This window comes from Macrotis lagotis, chromosome 5, assembly GCF_037893015.1.
Source record: "Macrotis lagotis isolate mMagLag1 chromosome 5, bilby.v1.9.chrom.fasta, whole genome shotgun sequence".
Classification (NCBI taxonomy): domain Eukaryota; kingdom Metazoa; phylum Chordata; class Mammalia; order Peramelemorphia; family Peramelidae; genus Macrotis; species Macrotis lagotis.
This window is the reverse complement of record NC_133662.1, coordinates 243,021,901-243,040,834: the sequence shown is the minus strand read 5'-3', so window position 1 is coordinate 243,040,834 and position 18,934 is coordinate 243,021,901. Positions and strand designations below refer to the sequence as shown.

Here is an 18,934-nt window from a genome sequence, read left to right as displayed (position 1 = left end):
CTGAGCTCATTCCCCATTCTCCCACCCACCCCAGCCCTGCCAAGCCCCGCCATGATCTTCCTCACCACCTCCAATAATCAGTAAGAATGAGACTTGTCCTGAGTCCCAGAAATCAGCAGTCTATCACTGAGGGGGACCGGGCTAGCTTTACCACAGATACTTTTCTCTGAACTTTAAAATGACTTTAAAAGTCTTCTGGCCAAGAAACTTATAACTACAGTGATGGTAAAAGAAAATCTTTTTATGAGCAAGCTCTGTCTTGGAGAGCAGATAAGGAAACTCTACTTAGAGGGGTGGGAGCCTGCAGAATGGGACATATACTATCATATTAAATCTCTGTTGCTTGACTCTTTTTCTTTATTATTATAATTATAATTCAATGGTAGTTAGGATGCTTAGGTAGATTAGGAAGCAATTGAGGTGTAAAAACAAAACTTATCTTTGAAACTTAAAAAAAAATGTTGAAACTTTCTTTGCATCAGAAAAAGCAAAAATAAGGAACAGTTAGGTGGCTCAGTGGATAGAGCATCAGCCCTGGAGTCAGGAGGACCTGAGTTCAAATCCAGCCTCAGACACTTAATAATTGCCTAGCTGTGTGACTTTGGGCAAGTCACTTAACCCCATTGCCTTAAATAATTAGTAAAAATTGTGATACTGAAGCTGACTAGCATTAGATAAATGCAAGTAGAGCCCTTATTTCCAATGTAAGGAGAATGTCAACAGCAGGCCAGGCCTAGGGAAGGGAAGCACACAGAAACAGTAATAACAGAAGATCTCTCATTCTGGCTTGGAATCTAAATTTGAATTTAAAATGCACAAGGTCAGAGGAATTTTAAAAAATCAGTTCCCAAGAGAAATGCAAATTTTCATTTCCTATTTATGAAAAAGTTAATGAGTTGGTGTCCACTCTTTTCTCCAAGGAAGACATGCTCTGATTTGTTTCTCCTAAGTCATTTCCTCCTTCTGAAATTGCTGTTTGTTCAGCTCTCCCTGGGTTCTCTTAGCAATTCTACCGGCAACTTTTTGGGTAACTCTGAGTATGTCACTTGACCTACCTTAGCCTCAGTTTCCTTATCTGTAAAAATAGAGGAAAGGCAACAAAACTGAAATAAAGAAAAAATGCGCAGAAGAAACAGATCACTCAGCACATTAATTGTGACTATTTAAAGGAAAATTCAGATGCAAAAAGGGGAATTTTCACTCAGCATGACAACTGACTCACATCACAAGCAATCTATGACTTAAATCCAAGGAAGTTGCACATGGAAATTAATAACTTCCCTGAAGTCACACAACAAGCGTTAGAATGTAAACCTTTGAGGACAGGGACAATTTTTTGTCTCTTTTTGCATCCTCAGGACTTAGGTATAGAGTAGGGGCTTAATAAATGTTTACTGGTTGATGGATTGAGAGGAGAACTTTGAATCCAAAGCTTTCCAGACTCAGCAATCTGTCCATCAAGCCAGGCAGACAGTAAATAAAATGTGATCTGATCAAGATCAGAGGGCATGTTAGTGACAGCACCAGGAACAAAATCAGGTCTGACAGACGAGGAGATAGTAGGCAAACTTTCTAGACCTCATCTGTAAAAATAATGAGAAAGGAGGCAAAAAAATCTGAAATAACAAAAAGATAGATAGAAGAAGCAGATCAACCTATTTGCAATAAAAACCAAAGGATCCCTAAGCCCACAAAAGCTTTATTCAGTGCATATATCTTGGACATAGTATGTACTTAGTATTTTTGTTAACTTTAATTTGAATTTTTTTTGGTATAAATTCTTTCAAAGTTTCGTGAATGAATTTTTTTCTAATTTAAGAAATTGCTAAATTGGTGTTTTGATTTCCCAAACTGTCAATATTAAACATCAGTAGCTCTGGGAATTTGTCTCTGTGTACAAAAAATAAACCACCAGTTGACTATATACCTAGGACTTAAATTGAAACAATTGCAGTTTACCAGATTAAAAACCAGTAATTTAATACAAAAAAGAAAAAGAAGCAGATCAGAGGGGACCTAGAGGCACATGGGGCATTATTACTTTGGTAACACCAAGATATACTCTTTAAAAAGACAAATTCTAAATGACTCAGCTTGTTCTAACCTTGATCATTTTGAATTTTTATGTTAGTGACTAATTTTAGAATAAAATGTCTAAATTATTACTACTAGCAGCATTATTATTATTATTACTATTATTTTTTCTCCAAATCTTTTTTTGGAGAAGATAGGACACAGGAGCATAAATTTTTCATAAATGAGGAATGAAAATATCGTTGTTTACCCTCAAATTTGTAATTCTCTTGGATTTTTTTGTTGGTGTTTGTGTAATTATTACTGTTGTGATCACTACAATCAATTTGAAAAGCATTTGTCATGCACCTTTGTGTTTGCATTGTGCTAAATGCTAGGATTAGAAAGGTAACAATAAAGCATACCTGGAGCAAGAGGACTGACATTCTCTTGGGAGAAACAATATGCATCTGGAAAATTAAATATAAAGTATATACAAAGTAATTTCTGATGAATGGACCTTAGTCCAAAATTAATTATTTATTTTTGTGGTCACAACTTTATTTTGCTTTTTTAATCAATGATTTTATTTTATTTTTCCAATTACGTGTTATGAAAGTTTTTCAACATTCATCTACATGCATATGCATATTTTTATGTCACATAATATCCTTCCACCCCATCCCCTCAGTGGCAAAAAGTCTGGGGAATATTGTACATACACATTTGTGTTTAACATCATGTAACAATTTATTAACAATAAGACAGGATTTGCAGAGGGCATCATAGAAAGTTGCAGTTGAAATGGGGATGTAGGAGGTATGGGGTGATAGTCATAGGACTAAGGGAGCAGAGTGCTGGGGAGTTATAGGGTACCCCACCATCATCTACTTCCCTATACAGTGGTCATGTTGATTTGAACAAGAGGTAGAGAGTAGATTAGGGAAATGGGGCAGCAGATGGACAGATGGCAAAGCCCTGGTCCTGCCTCATGATCCAGGCAGAGGTTATTGGAACCCTGAGCTTGCTTGGTTCTCTCTGCCCTGCTCCCATTACCTATTGTCATGCTTAAATGAGAACCTGTGAAAGTATGTAATCCTTGTTTTCAGAAGTGATTCTGAAAGGGACCTTAGAAGCCATCTGATCTAGCCCCTTCATTTTATAAAGAGGGAAACCGAGGCTTAGAGAGATGGAATTATTTGTCCCAAAACACATGGAGAAGCAATGTGAGAAGTGAATCTATCTCCTCCATTTTCTAGATTGCACACCATTGTCCACTCCTGAACTCAGCCTTTTCTTTCTATCTTGAGTCTTGCTTCATGACGTCCATGTCATTCAAATTTCCTTAGAAGCCCAGATTTCCTTCAAGACTCAGCTCAAGTTCCACATTCTACAGACCTTTCCTAATGCTCCCTGCCCCCAAATGACATTTCCTTCCCCCTCAAAAATAGCCACGTATCTACTGATGTCAATGCATGTCTGTCTACCCTAATAGGAGGCTCTAGGATGGCAGAAGCTGTTTGGTTTTTGTTTCATCTTTGTATGCTTGGTGGCCTGGCCCATCAGATACTTAATAAATTCTTGTTGATTAATTGACTCTGCACTTGGCCAAGGTGACAAGGGCTAGCTAGGGGAGACTTCAGCCGAAATATCCTTGGGAACCCCAGGCTCTGAATAACAACACCTTGAGCCAGCTTGACTCAATCTGCCCCTTTTTTCTCGTCCTCTCCCCTAGTCACAAGTTGGCTGACCAGAGGACAAGAAAATCCTTGGGTCGAGGTGAATTCCGTCTGTTGCACTATGCTGGAGAGGTGACCTACAGTGTGACAGGTAAGTGAGTAGCGGGGCCCAGGGGCATGAACCCTCCCCCCCTGTGGCCTGACTCATCCCCATTTCTTGGCTTCGCCTTTGAAATGTGGCACTCGTTCCACAATGACCTTCTCTCCTCCCAAACCCTGTTTTCTTCTCTGCCTCTCACCAGGGTTTCTGGACAAGAACAATGACCTCCTGTTTCGTAACCTTAAGGAGGTAAGCTGGGCTGGCCCCTGGCAGGTAGACAGGTTGGCACTCTGGGCCTTGGGAAAAATGAAGTGAGGGCTTTTTTTTTTTATCTTTTTCACATTGGGTGAAGGACAGCTTTTGTTTCACTAAACAAAAAATGCAGAAAACATAAAATAAGAGTTCATAGGAACTCCTAAGTAAATACAGAAAGCATCTACATACTCACAGGCCACAGTTCACCTCCTGAGGCCCCCCACTTTTCTACCATTGTCCCAGGGTCCTGACTCACCATCACACCATGGTTTGGGCTCCCCTTAGAAGGGAAATTCAGGGGGCAGCTAGGTGGCACAGTGGAGAGAGCACTGGCCCTGGAGTCAGGAGGTCCTGAGTTCAAATGCAGTCTCAGACACATAATAATTACCTAGCAGTGTGACCTTGGGCAGGTCATTTAACCCTGCTGCCTTGCTAAAGCTAAAGAAGAAAGGGAAAAAAGGGGGGGGAATGCACTTGAGGTTGTCATCAGGGCAACTTTACCTTCCACTAATATCAAGAACAGACTATTTTTTCTTTTTTTCTGGAGAAGGAATATGGAAAGTCAGGACTCTTCCTCCTCCCACTGGAAATATCCCTCCTCAGTGTCTTCCCTTCCTTCCCACAGACAATGTGCTGCTCTGAAAACCCCATCCTGAGCCAGTGCTTCGACAGGAATGAGCTCACAGACAAGAAGAGGCCGGAGACGGTGCGGGCACTTCAGGGGCTGTGAGAGGAGAGTGTGTGTGTCTCTGTGTGTGTGTGTGTCTCTACCTCTGGGACTGTGCAGGGGTCGGAGGGTCCTTCTCCCTGGGACTCAGTGTGATGGCAGACTACAACTTTTCCCCCTACCTCCACCATATTCCCCCAATAACTCCCATCTACCTCCTCACTCCCAAACCCATAGCTTTTCGTTTCCTTCTGACCTCTCTGTCTCTGGTTCTTACCACTGTGCCTGTGCATAGGGTGCTATTCCCATTGTGACTACTCACGGTGAGTGCTCTTGTTACTGTATCTGCACATAGTGAGCACTCTTACCACTGTGCCTGCGCATAGTGGGAACTCCTACCATTTTGTCTGCACATAGTGGGAGCTCTTGCCACTGCCTGCACATAGTAAGTGATTCATAAATGTTTGTCAACTTGATTTGCAGGCAGCCACACAGTTTAAGGCAAGTCTGTTCCAACTGGTTGAGATTCTCATGTCCAAAGAACCTGCCTATATTCGCTGTATCAAGCCCAATGATGCCAAACAGCCAGGTAAGGGGAGGCACCTTTCCCCATCTCTCACCTGGGCGTGCTCCCCTCATTGTCCTGTTTCTCTCTTGGGAAGATTGGGATCTCAAAATATCAGAGCTGGAAGATCATCTAGCCCACTCCTTTCTGCTCCCAAAGTGTTTAAAGGAGACCCCACGGGGTCCCCCTAAATTGTTTTATCTAGCATTATAGGGTTAAGGGCATGGGCATGATTGCCCCCCCCACAACTGTTTGTCTGTTAAACTCCTCTTTGTTGAGAATACTTGTTCTGAGCAAGCCCCAGAAGCCCCCAGCTCTTTTTTTTTAGGGTTTTTTCCCAAGGCAAATGGGGTTAAGTGGCTTGCCCAAGGCCACACAGCTAGGTAATTATTCCACCTAGCTGCCCCATGCCCCCAGCTCTTAAGGATGGCCCTTCTCCAACTGGAGAGTTGGTTCTAGCTTTTTTTTTTTTTTAGTTTTTTGCAAGGCATTGGGGTTAAGTGGCTTGCCCAAGGCCACACAGCTAGGTAATTATTAAGTGTCTGAGGCTGGATTTGCACTCAGGTCCCCCTGACTCCAGGGCCAGTGCTTATCCACTGCGCCACCTAGCTGCCCCATTGGTTCTGGCTTTTAGTGAGGCCAAGAACTGTCTTCAGCTCCCGGCCTTGACCCTTCTTAGTGACCAAGTCCATCTTGGGGGTGGCATCTGTCATAACTCCATTTTCTCACTGACAAGATCTTCATGCAGGGGATGTGAGATTGAACCAGACATCACAAATCTGTCCCTCTCTCTAGTGAAATATTTACCGATTCTCACACCTCTCCCCTACTCAGATGCCCTTGTTATCCAGATGTGAGAACTGAGACCCACATGGTCGGCTCAACCCTTTGCACCTTCTCCCCCCAGGTCGGTTTGATGAGGTGCTGATCCGACACCAGGTGAAATATCTGGGGCTGATGGAGAATTTGCGGGTACGGAGAGCTGGCTTTGCCTATCGGCGTAAATATGAGAACTTCCTCCAGAGGTATGTGGGCCTAAACGAGGATGGGAATTTATGGCTTGGGAAGCCAGTGAGTGCCATGGGGCAAAGAATAAATGAAAAGGACAGATACTGGAGGATCAGAAGGTCCTTCCAGGGCAGGGAGGGAAGAGCAAGTCTATTTGAACAGGTGCTCAATTTGGGAGTCAAAGGATTGGAGTTCAAATCATGATCTTCCATTTTCTTTGTGACCTTGGGCAAGCTCCATACCCTCTCTGAACTTCAGTTTCCTCATCTAAAAAATATGGGAGGGGGGGACAGCTAGGTGGCACAGTACCATCCCTGTAATCAGGAGGACCTGAGTTCAAATGCGGCCTCAGACACTTAATAATTACCTAGCTGTTTGACCTTGGGCAAGTCACTTAACTCCATTGCCTTAAATAAATAAAATTTTAAAAAATCAAGTTAAACTAAATTTAAAAAAATGTGGGGGCTGAACTTGCTGGCCTTTAAAGTGAGTAGAATGGGCGGCTAGGTGGCGTAGTGAATAAAGCACCCGCCTTGGAGTCAGGAGTAACTGGGTTCAAATCCGGTCTCAGACACTTAATAATTACCTAGCTGTGTGGCCTTGGGCAAGCCACTTAACCCCATTTGCCTTGCAAAAACCTAACAAAAAAAAAAAGAAAAATAAATAATAAAATGAGTAGAATGCTAGACATGGAGTCAAGAAGATCTGGGTTCAGATCCTGCCTCTGGCATTTACCAGCTGTGTGACTCTGAGCGAGTCACTTATCTCCTTTGAGTCTCAGGGACAATAATTACAACCCAAGTCACAGGGTTATTGTGAAGACCAAATGAGTTGATCTCGTAAGGAGTTTGGTAGACCTTAAGAGTGTTAAGGATTTTCATTGTTTTTCAGTCATTTTTCAGTTGCATCTAACCCATTGTGACCCAATTTGAGGTTTCCTTGGGATGTTTTACCAGTTCTTTTACTAGCTCATTTGACAGAAGAGGAAACAGAGGCAAAAAAAATTAAGTGACTTGTTCAGGGTCATACAGCCAGTAAGTGTTAGAGGTTGAATTTGAACTCAGGTCTTCCTGACTCCAGTCCCAGAGCTCTATCCACTGTATCACCTAACTTCCCAGATAAGGGTTCAAAGCCAAAAATAAAACAGCCCCCACTCAAAAGGAGCTGCCATTCTTAGAGTGCTATATAGACACTGGTCATTAAGTCTTATTAGCTTGTGATTTTTTTGACCTGACTTCTAGATAAGCTTGAACCAGGATTTGAACCCCACTCCAAAGTCAGCATTTTTTCCTCTTGTACTATTTTGCCTCATAGCTAGTGGTTCAAATCTAGTTCTTTGGAATCCAAATCCAGTTTGCTTTCCACATTTCTATAGCTGAAGGGCTTATGTGTGTATGAATGTGTGTATTACATGTGTGTTATATGTATATACTTATATGTGTAGTGTGTGTTTGGGTATTGTGTGTATGTGTGTATCTATGCATATATGTATGTGTGTATATAGTGTATAGATGTGTGTATCTACATCTCTACAGCTATATCTCTATCTACCTACCTATTGCTTGCTCTGTCTATCTATCTATCTATCTATCTATCTATCTATCTAACCATCCATCCATCTATCTATCCATCCAACTGTCATCTGTCTATCCATCCATCTTTCTATCTCTATCTATCCATCCATCTATCCATCATCTATCTATCTCTCTATCTATCTCCATCTCTATGTATCTATCTCTCCATCCATCCATCTATCTATCTATCTTTCTGTCTTTGTATGGATATAGGCACATTTTGAAAGTAAGCTCCCCTTGGTCTTTTCCTTGTGGTTTCCCCAGTCTCACCAAGGTTGCTAGTTATAAGGAATTTTGTACTGGTTGTCCCAACAGCTGCTCAGCTTCCAGACTAGAGCCCTCCATCTCCACTTGGAGAACTGATGGCAGGGTGGCTAGGTGGCACAGTGGATAGAGCACCAGCCCTGGAGTCAGGAGTATCTGAGTACAAATCCGGCCTCAGACACCTAATAATTACCTAGCTGTGTGGCCTTGGGCAAGCCACTTAACCCCATTGCCTTGCAAAAACTAAAAAAAAAAAACAAAACCCTAAAAAAATAAAGAAAAGAGAATTGATGGCAGTTTTATGGAGTCCAGGGACCTGGACATGAGTTCCAAACCTGATGCCTCTTAAGTATCATAGAATCACAAATTTAAAGTTGGAAAGGACCTAGGAGATGTTACAGATGAGGAAACTGAGATCCAGATTAAGACTTCAGATCATAGAATAGCCTAGATTTGGAGCTAGAAGGGACCAAAGAGGCAATCACATCCTATTTTTTAAAGAGTGTTTTTTTTTCCAATTACATGAAAGGCAATTTTTAACATTCATTTAAAAAATAATTTTTGAGTTCTGAATTTTTCTCCTTCCCCTCCCCTTTCCTAAAATGGTAAACAATTAGATATAGGTCTAACCTCCTCATTTTCTAGATTCAGAAACTTAGACCGACCCAGAGAGCCTAAGTCATCGGGCCAGGGTTACACTGGTGGTCAGCATCTTAAGTCCAAATTTGAATCCAGATCTCTCCCACTTCAGATCCACCCCTCAGTGGGACCTGGAACAAGCTGCTTCATTATGCTTTCTTGAGTCACATTGATAATGAGTCCACAACCCAGGTCTCCTTCCTCAGGGTCCCATTTGTCTCTGTGGATTTTGTAGTAAATCAAAAATCAAGGGCCAAGAGTCCAGAGCCCAGAATTTAGAGCCCAATTTAGACCCCAAACTGAAGGATTCATTTTGGTGCTAGTACACACACACACACACACACACACACACACACACACACTCTCTCTCTCTCTCTCTCTCTCTCTTTTCACATATGTGATCTCTTACATACACTTTCATATCATACATGTCACACACTACACACACTCACACATCTCTCATTCACACATACACCCACATACTTCATCACATACCCCTTCTCTCTCTCCAGAGTGATGACTGAGGCTAGCACTTGTTCTGTCTCCTCTGCAGATACAAGTCCTTGTGTCCCGAGACTTGGCCTACCTGGGATGGGCGACCACAAGATGGGGTGTCAGTCTTGATCCAGCACCTTGGCTACAAGCCCGAGGAATACAAGTTGGGCAAGTGAGTCGTCCGTTCCTCCCTGGAGCCCCATGGTGGGATCTCAGGGCTTGTGTTGGGGATGGCAGCCCAGAGAGGGCTGGGGAAGAGTCGCTGCCAGTGGCTGAGGCCAGACTGGGTCCTCTTCGGTTCCCTCTTCCAGAACCAAGATCTTCATTCGCTTCCCCAAGACACTTTTTGCCACAGAGGATGCTCTGGAAGTGAGGAAGCAGAGCCTGGGTAAGAGCTTGGGGCAGGGCCAACTTGAGCCTCTCATCTGGTCTTGGGGTTCCTTTCCTTTGGCTTCCGTCTTATTATGTCTTGCCCTCTTCATACAGCATTGGTTCTAGAGTCAAAGGCCATGGGGGTTCAAATCCCCACTTTTGATGAGTTTGGGCCAATGTCTTCACTTCCTATCTCCTTCTCTGTAAAATGGGGGAATTGGGACTTTGAGACAAAAGCTCTTTTTATTCCAAGAGGATATTAGTGATAAGTAAATGTTTGTTCATTCTGAAACCACAGCCACAAAGATCCAGGCGGCATGGAAAGGGTACCATTGGAGACAGAAATTCTTACGAGTGAAACGTGCAGGTCAGTAAATTTTGGGTGAGGGATGTGGAGATGGGGCAGGGAAGAGGAGGAGAGCTGAAGTTAATGGAAGGGGCTTAGAGAAGCCTAGATCATAATGGGATATGGTGAAAGGGGAGGACCAAGGTCAAGTTCAGGGTTGTCCATAGACAGTGGATGGGAGTGAGTAGTTATCTATTCCCCGTACAGCTATCTGTATCCAGTCATGGTGGCGTGGTACTCTGGGCCGGAGGAAAGCTGCCAAGAGGAAATGGGCTGCCCACATGATCCGACAGTGAGTTTGAGGGGCCCCACATTGGGATCAGGGAGGAGGTGTTGACTTTAGGTGTTGGGAGTGACCTTGGCAAATGGGAGCAAATCATTGATGATGGGTCCTCATACTCAACGCCTGATGACAAAGGGATATTGTGCATTAGGAAGAGCAATGGGTTGAAGGTCTTTAGACCAGGGTTCAAGTCTCAGCTCTTTCACTATAGTCTTGGGCAAGTGTCCATATACTCATATGTGAAATGAGCCTACCTTCCTTGGAGATGGGTTAGAGAATTACAAAACCATAGCTCTAAAGTTGGCAACGATCTCAGGGACCATTTAATGCAACCTCCTCATTTTACAGAGGAGGAACCCGAGGGCCAGAGGGATTAAGGTGAATGTCTTGTCCACCTTTACATAAGGAGAGGATTTCAACTTGAGTTTTTCAGGAAGAGAGTCCTCAATGAGCTGTTCTCATTAACACACTGACTTCTCTCCTCAAGGCTAATCCAAGGCTTCATCCTTCGCCGTGCTCCCAGATGCCCAGAAAATGCCTTCTTCTTGGATTTCGTTCGGTGCTCCTTCCTACTGAATCTACGGCGACACCTGCCCCGGAATGTGCTGGACAAAACGTGGCCCACCCCTCCCCCAGCCCTGCATGAGGTCTGAGGAGGCTGGACAATGTAGAGATAGGGATAAGCTCTCAGAAGTGGGAAATACCTGGGGTCCACTCTGAACTCAGACGCTAGCTAGCTGTGTGGCTTTGGGCAACTCACTGAATCAGTTTTCTTATTTCTTATTTTTTTTTTGGTTGTTTTTGCAAAGCAATGGGGTTAAGTGACTTGCCCAAGATGACACAGCCAGGTAATTATTAAGTGTCTGAGGTCAGATTTGAACTCAGGTCCTCCTAAATCCAGGGCCAGGGCTCTATCCACTGCCACCTACCTGCTCCCTCAGTTTCCTTATTTCATTTTATTATTTTTTTAAATTTTTGGAAGGCAAATGGGGTTAAGTGGCTTGCCCAAGGCCACACAGCTAGGTAATTATTAAGTGTCTGAGACAGGATTTGAACCCAGGTACTCCTGACTCCAGGGCCGGTGCTTTATCCACTACACCACCTAGCTGCCCCCAGTTTCCTTATTTCTAAAGAGAAGAAGTTAACTTCCAAGATAGAAATCTGACCCTTTAGCTGTCCAGGTTTTCAGTCTCCTCACTGATGACCTCTTGAAATTCCTTAAATTCTCAGGCTCTGATCCTATGTTACTCTGATGACCAATCCTTTAGCAAGTGTTGCCCCAATCCTGTTCAAGCCCTACTGAGGTCACAAGGAAAAAATTGAGGCTCCATCCTTCCCCTCAAGGACTAGTTGGAGGAACAAAACAATAGTAGAAAGCAGAAGACCTCCAGGACTTTGGAGAGGAAGGTGTTCAAAAACTGAAAACATTTATAGCCACATTGGACCTCAGGCATATACTTCAACCCTCTTAACAGATGGGAAAACTGAGTTCCTAAGAAGCACATGATTTTTCTAAAAACATTAGCTTATTTACTTTTCCAGTTATATGTTACATAGTTTTCACTATTTAGTGATTTTTTTTTCCCTGAGGTCCCATAAGTAGGAAGGAAACAAGGTTGGATTTGAATTTTGACTTCAACTTCACAGGATCATAGATCAAGGGTGTCAAACTCAAGTAGAAGCTATCCAGATTCTTGGCATATTGTCTTAGAAAACTACAAAGTGACGGGCGGCTAGGTGGCACAATGGATAGAGCACCGGCCGTGGAGTCAGGAGGACCTGAGTTCAGATCCAGCCTCAGACATTTAATAATTACCTAGCTGTGTGGCCTTGGGCAAGCCACTTAACCCCATTTGTCTTGCAGAAACTTAAAAAAAAAAAAAGAAAAAAGAAAACTACAAAGTGACCTTTATTGTGTTTTTATTGATTTTGTTAAGCATTTCCCAAATGCATTTAGCTTCTGTTCTAGACCAGCCCCTCTCTCCCAGATGAGGAAACTGAGGTCCTGAGGATGAAGGGACTTGCCTGAGCTCACAGAGATGGTGGGTCAGATCGGGATTAGAACTCAGATCCTCATTGTGGGCAAGAGCTGTGGATGGCCCACCTAGAACGGCCCAAGTTCCCTTGGGCTCTTTCCCCAGAGACATTTCTCCACACCTCCTAACTCCTGACCTCATTTCTTTTCTTCCCAGGCATCAGAGCAGCTGAGGGAGCTCTGTATGAGGAATATGGTGTGGAAATACTGCCGGAATATCAGTAATGAATGGAAGCAGCAGGTGAGTTGGTTTGCCAGGAATAAGAATCCTAATCAGCTAAAATAAGAGCGGCGACCCATTTTTCTGCTAAGGGCTTTTGGGTATTTACAGCATCATTTGAGGGCTAACAGTTCACCCCTAAAAAACTACTAGACCAAGTCTGTGGTTGCCTTGGCAATGCCAGACCAATAAGATCCACAGATCCAAGGCTCCCCACAACTGAGCGAAAGGGAAGGTAGTGTGTAGAGGAAGGGAAGGAACCCAGAGCAGAATCCTGAGGCCACTCAGTCTCAAGTCCAGGACTGGAACCTGAGTACATTCACCTTCTCCAGTATTATAGAGTTCAAAGGAAAGATGATTGCTGAGCATAGAGAAGGACAGGGACAAAGAATTATAAGTTGAGAGCTGGAAAAGTTTTCTGAGACCATCTGGTCCTTTCATTTTACAGATGAGTAAACTGAGGCTCAGAAAAATCAAGTGGCTTGTCTGTGGACACACAGGATATTTTTGTCACACACTATTGAAGCCAGATTTTCCCCAGTTGCTAGTCTAGCACTATCCTCTCTAAACAGTTCTGTCTCTTTAGGATATTATTGGTGAGTTTTTTTTTTTTAGTTTTTGCAAGACAATGGGGTTAAGTGGCTTGCCCAAGGCCACACAGCCAGGTAATTATTAACTGTCTGAGGCAGGATTTGAACTCAGGTCCTTCTGACTCCAGGGCCAGTGCTCTGTTCACTGTGCCACCTAGCTACCCCATTACTGGCGCTTTTAAAACGCTGAATCTCATTGTGCTGGGGGGAGGAGAGGAGATGGGACATATAGATGAATCCAGAGCTCCCAGGTCTGGCGCTTTGTCTCTTTCCCAAGTGACATTTCAGAAAGAAATGTTTCTTTATTGAGAAAAGGAGTTCAAAACATTTAGTAATTGTGGTGTGTTAATATTGGAACAGTGAAGTATATTGGACTTAGGAATCAGGAAAACCTGAGTTCAAACCCTATCTCAGACAATGCTAGCCCTGCAACCTTGGGCAAGTCATTTAACCACAATCTGCCTCAGTTTCTTCATCTATCAAATAGTGATAGTAATAACCCCATCTCCAAGAATTGCTGAGGATTGATTGAGATAATCTATGTTGAGATAAACTGCTATATAAATGATAGCAATTATTAAAGTGCCTACTGTGTGCAAGGCAATATGCCAGCACCAGAGATGCAAGAGCAACAAATGAAAAAACCTAAGCTTGCGTTGAACCAGGGAACAAGGGGTATGAAATTGCTGGATTATTGGTCAGCGCCCCACTCTTGTCTCAACAGCTACATCAGAAGGCTGTGGCCAGTGAGGTTTTCAAGGGCAAGAAAGACAACTACCCCCAGAGTGTCCCCAGACTCTTCATCAATACGCGGCTTGGTATGACATTGCACCCTCCCACCACCATTCTGGTCCCCCCTTTCCTCATAATTTCCCTTTTTTCTGGGCACCCCTCCTCCACACTGTCCCTTTCTCTGTGCCCCTTTCCTTTGCCCACCATCACCCTTGGCTAACTTCCTACTTCACTTCCTCATGGATGTTCTTCCTCTCACCCCTTCCTCATTTCCTTCTAGTCTGGGATTTCCCCAACAATATTTCAACCTCTCCTCGATTTGTCTTTTCTAGCTGCTGATGAGATCAACCCCAAAGTGCTCCAGGCCCTAGGCAATGAGCCTGTCCAGGTGAGCCTCTTCTCTGGGGTCTTTGAGAGAGAAATAGGAGGGAACTATGGGAGCAGGACTGATGGTGGCAATTCAAAAATAAGTCAGAAGCCCAGTTTAGGGCTCTCAGAATGGGAGGCAAGAGGAATAACAGGAGAAATAAGCATTTATTAAACTACCATGTCCTAACCCCTGGGAATACAAGTAGAAATAATGGCACTACTCATAAGGAGCTAATAGTCTAGTGGAAATGGGAGAAACAACAGTCTAAAAAGAGAAGTGGGAGGTCATAGTGAACTACAGAGAGGCCAGCATTCTATTTACTATAATACCTACCTAGAGGCATCTTCCCCCATTGTTTACCTTCAGTGCCATTTCATCCAGTCCTAGGTTCTATTTTCTTTTTAATATGATGTAATAATAGGAGTGACCCCCAAATGGGACTGAGGTAGAGAACTGAAACAGGGGAGTCAGGAACTTGGAGGTGTTTTTGTTCTGGAGATTTTCATGGAAACTGGAAGGCTAAAAGAAAGATCTTGGGCTACCAGAGAGTGGCTTAATGGTGCCCTTCCCTCCAGTATGCAGTGCCTGTTGTCAAGTATGACCGGAAAGGCTACAAACCTCGGACCCGGCAGCTACTCCTGACCCCTAATGCTGCAGTCATCGTGGAGGAGGCCAAAGTCAAGCAAAGGATTGAATACGCCAACCTAACCGGTAAGGGGCCACCTAGAGAGACAACCCCAAAGAAAGGAGCCATCCTGACCCTGGATGGACCAGGGAAAAGGCCCAGGCAGTGCCACTTCTCTACTCAGAAGACCTGGCTTTACAGTCCTATGTGATGTGGCCTTCAATAAGTCCTTGGCCTTCCTAAGCTTCTTCTGTTAAATCAAATGGGTTTGGTGGTCCATGAATCCTAGGTAACCTGTGGAGAGGAAGCCCAGAGGGCTAACATTCCATCACCACCTTCAGCGTCATTCGCTGTGCCCTGGCATCTCTCCTGGTTTCACTGGGGCATCTCTGCTTGACCTCTTCCTCTACACTGGATGGATGGGGGAGGGGAAGAGCGGATCTCACCATACTGACCTTTCCCCTATCAGGAATCTCGGTCAGCAGCCTAAGTGACAGCCTTTTTGTCCTCCATGTGCAGAGAGAAGACAACAAACAGAAGGTATGGAGGGGGAGGGGCTGGGGGGACTTGGTTTGCTCCATCTCTTCCTCCTCCCCACCGACCCTCCAGAGACTTCCCTTGACCAGCCTCTACTATCCATCCTTTGAAAATTCCTCTACAAATATGGGGAAAGGGGAGGGAGGAAGAGAATAGCCCCCTGACCCTTCCCCTGACATACCCCTGACTTTTCTGTATCAATCAACCATTCAGTAAGCTTTTATTAATGGTTGCTAATCATTGCACTGGCATAGGCAAAGGAAAACAAAAACAGTTTCTGCCCTCCAGGAGCTTACATTCTATAATTCTACCTGAAAATTCTCTGCTCCTGAATTCATGGTTGTGGCTTGAAGCTGGGGTTCAGGCTCCCCCATCATTGTCCTATAGAAGGCCTTCTGGAATCATTATATCTTAAAGATATTGGGGGAGGGCATGTGGGGAAGGATGGAGGCAGGGTGGCTGCCCTGACTGCTGAGATGCCAGACTCCAGTGATGGAGAAGCTAAGCATCTCTTCCTGCCTCCTGGGTGTTTTAGGGGGATGTGGTGCTCCAAAGTGATCACGTGATTGAGACGATAACCAAGTTGGCCCTGAATGCAGACCGAGTCAACAGCATTAACATCAACCAGGGCAGGTAAGCCCAGTCCTCAGGGATAGGAGGGTATGTGTTGCTTAGGTTTGGAGGGAGTGGTGGGGAAGGAAGGGAAGTGGATAACACATGGGGGGTCCTTGTCCCATCTTGGATCTGATCAAGCCTGCTCCTTCCCCATTAGCATCACCTTTGCTGGTGGCCCAGGCAGAGATGGTATCATCGACTTTACCCCTGGCTCCGAACTCCTTATCGCCAAAGCCAAAAATGGGCACCTTGCCGTGGTGAGTGAAGTAGGATGGTATGGAGGATCCTTCTCAGGCCCCAGATAACCTTTCAGATTCCTCTCAGAATCCTGGCTGCCTAGGGAGTGATTGATTGACCTTTCTAATTGTGGAGACTGGGAGGGAGGGTTAGGCCTATTGTGTCAAGAGAGCCTTGGGTCCCATAGGAGACCTCAAAATAAAGTGGATACCGAACCATGCATAGTAACATTAGCATGGCAGAAAGAACATCAAAAATCTTGAGTTCAGTACCCAGCTTTACCACTTACTAGCTGGGTCATTCACTGAGCCTCCATTGATCTTTAATTTTCATTATTTATAAAATATTAAATTACATTTATTATTTATAATTATAATAAATATAATATAGAATGAAACACTATAAAAATGGGGCCATTATTTCCTGCTCTGTTTACCTCACAGGTTGAGGATGACATGAATGTGCTTTGTAAGCTATTGAACATCCTTCTTTTTACCCCTTGAGCCAGGTACCCCTCAATAGATGGATGAGGTGGGGGCAGTCAGGGATCCCTTCTGAGTGTTCTGTGCTCCCCTCTGCAGGTCGCTCCCCGGCTGAACTCTCGATGATGATGGACCCTGTCCGTCGGGACACTCTTCCTGCCCCTCCACCATGCCTGCTTTGCTCACCCGCCCACCCCGCTTACTGCTGTCCTATCCCCCTTCATGATAACCAAAGACTCTCACTTCCACGATTGGAAAACTGGGTGCATCTGGGTCTGAAGGGGGCCCTTGTGGGACCTGCCTTCTGTTCCCAATCCCTTCCTCCCCGCCCATGTCCCAACCTCCACATCAGCTTCATGGTGGATGTGGGGGGAATAGTAGGAAAATAGGGAGCTATGGCAGGAGTGGAGCTGAGGGATGACAGGGGCCAAGGCAGAGCCCCATGACCGATGCCAAACCAGTGGGAAGGAGACCTTTTGCTGAGTTATTTTTTCTGCTGAGTCATTTTGATGCTTTATGAGATAATTTTTTTTTAAATCATTCATTCCCTGCCACCAAGACATGCTGGATGTGTTCTGACCAGCCTTGCGGGAGGGCAGGGAGACCACCAAGGAACAATCAGAGGACTGGAGGTGGGAGGAAGGTCAGGGTCCAGCTACTCTCACTCCACCCCAGAACTCCATCCTCTCTGCCCCTGCCCATAGGTTCATCCCTAGGGATACCCTCAGTTTCCCTTCATCCCTGGCCATAAAGGGGCTGGGACCACACTTGATCTGCAGCTCTTCTCTGCCTTAGTGAGGCCCTGCCCACCTGAGAGCTCTTTCTCAGAGGGACTGAGGCACTTTCTCTCCCCAATCCCCACAAACACACACACACACACACACATACACCCCTATAAATTGGCCCCCATGATAGGCCCCTAACTGCCTGGGGCAGGGTGGGGAGATATATCTTGAAACAGACCTGGATGGAATTGGTGACAGATGAGAGGAGATGCTCCCTTGAAGGGGCAGTCAATGTGAGTGGCACAATGCGAAGAACAGGGGCCTGGATCTCAAAGGGCTTGGGGCTCTGCTTATTACCTGTGTGACCTGGGACAAATCGTTTCACCTCTGGACCTCACCCTCCTTTGCAATCATAGGATTACTCAAAGGGATTTTAGGGACCATCCATGTTCCCCTCAACTCACATTTTATGATTATGGGGGTTCAATGGTGTTTATTCTGAAGCCCCTGCCCAATGGAAAATGGGATCTGCACATCCTTGTTCAAAGCCCCTCAACCCCTAGAATCAATACTGAAATGGATAGTTTGGATATAATTAAAAGGGAGAAAAATGATCCTAGGGTCCACAGTGTGACCTTGTTCACTGCTTTGCTGTCCCCCCCTTCTCCAAATCTGTCATCCTTCTGTTGAGTAAGGGATGACTTTGGAATAAGAAGAAAAAGGGGGTATCACCTATCTCTGCTGCTTCTCCACTCATTTCTCATTCCCCATTCCCACTGAGAGTCAGGAGGCCCTCCAAGCAGCCTGTGCTCTTCCTTGGGATCCTGGGAACACTGCCGACACTTGCAACCCCAGCCAACACTAAATAAAGCGATTATGTTTTTGCAAACATTTGCCTGTGCTTGTGGAGGGAGCAAAAGTAGGGTGGGAGGTAAGCTGGATTTGGGTATTTCTCCCTAGATGGGGAAAGAAGGGAATAGGGGGTAATCAGGTCACTGGATTGTGCTATCAGTGGGGTATAGATAGATCTGCCCACACCCCATTTCATGGGATTGGAGTGAGGAAGATGGCAGAGAGAAGGAAGGAAGGCTTTCCAGACATCAGGAATGGGATCTATGGAAGGTTATGTATCAGGCATAGTAGATCAGTTGGTTTGACTAAAATATGGAGGACAAATAATCAATTTAGGAAGGCACACTGAAGCTAAATTGTAGAAAGCTTTAAGTACTAAAAGGAGGCATTTCTATTTTCTAAAGGTTAGGGAAGCCCAAAGAAGCTTCTGAAGCAGAATAGCAATACAATCAGACCTCAGGCTCAAATAATATGGAAAGCCCTTTGCGATTGCTAAATCCAGATATGAAGGTCAGCCATTATTCTGAGCCCAGTTCACCAAAGACCACAGTACCTTCAATGGTTAAGTAGCCTCTGCATCAACAGTCCCATTGATGGGAAACCACTATCGGGGCATGGTTCTAATTGTGAAGAATGTTTCTGCCAACCTATTGG

At 44.6% G+C, this 18,934-nt stretch overlaps 1 protein-coding gene across 4 annotated transcripts in view; it reads left to right on the top strand.

Moving 5' to 3' along the window:
* MYO1C (myosin IC) overlaps positions 1-18,317 on the top strand; it is a 45,806-nt gene extending 27,489 nt beyond the window's left edge. For all 4 annotated transcript variants that reach the window (XM_074189170.1, XM_074189172.1, XM_074189171.1 and 1 more), the window contains exons 15-32: positions 3,749-3,843; positions 3,995-4,041; positions 4,673-4,753; positions 5,198-5,303; positions 6,187-6,304; positions 9,318-9,431; positions 9,571-9,647; positions 9,930-9,998; positions 10,185-10,269; positions 10,748-10,907; positions 12,453-12,536; positions 13,830-13,923; positions 14,170-14,225; positions 14,783-14,918; positions 15,302-15,372; positions 15,905-16,002; positions 16,142-16,241; positions 16,803-18,317. In XM_074189170.1, coding sequence (XP_074045271.1) covers positions 3,749-3,843; positions 3,995-4,041; positions 4,673-4,753; positions 5,198-5,303; positions 6,187-6,304; positions 9,318-9,431; positions 9,571-9,647; positions 9,930-9,998; positions 10,185-10,269; positions 10,748-10,907; positions 12,453-12,536; positions 13,830-13,923; positions 14,170-14,225; positions 14,783-14,918; positions 15,302-15,372; positions 15,905-16,002; positions 16,142-16,241; positions 16,803-16,829 — 1,618 coding nt within the window. In that variant the 3' untranslated portion in view covers positions 16,830-18,317. The remainder of the gene's footprint in view (positions 1-3,748; positions 3,844-3,994; positions 4,042-4,672; positions 4,754-5,197; positions 5,304-6,186; positions 6,305-9,317; positions 9,432-9,570; positions 9,648-9,929; positions 9,999-10,184; positions 10,270-10,747; positions 10,908-12,452; positions 12,537-13,829; positions 13,924-14,169; positions 14,226-14,782; positions 14,919-15,301; positions 15,373-15,904; positions 16,003-16,141; positions 16,242-16,802) is intronic.
* Positions 18,318-18,934: the final 617 nt, after the last annotated feature.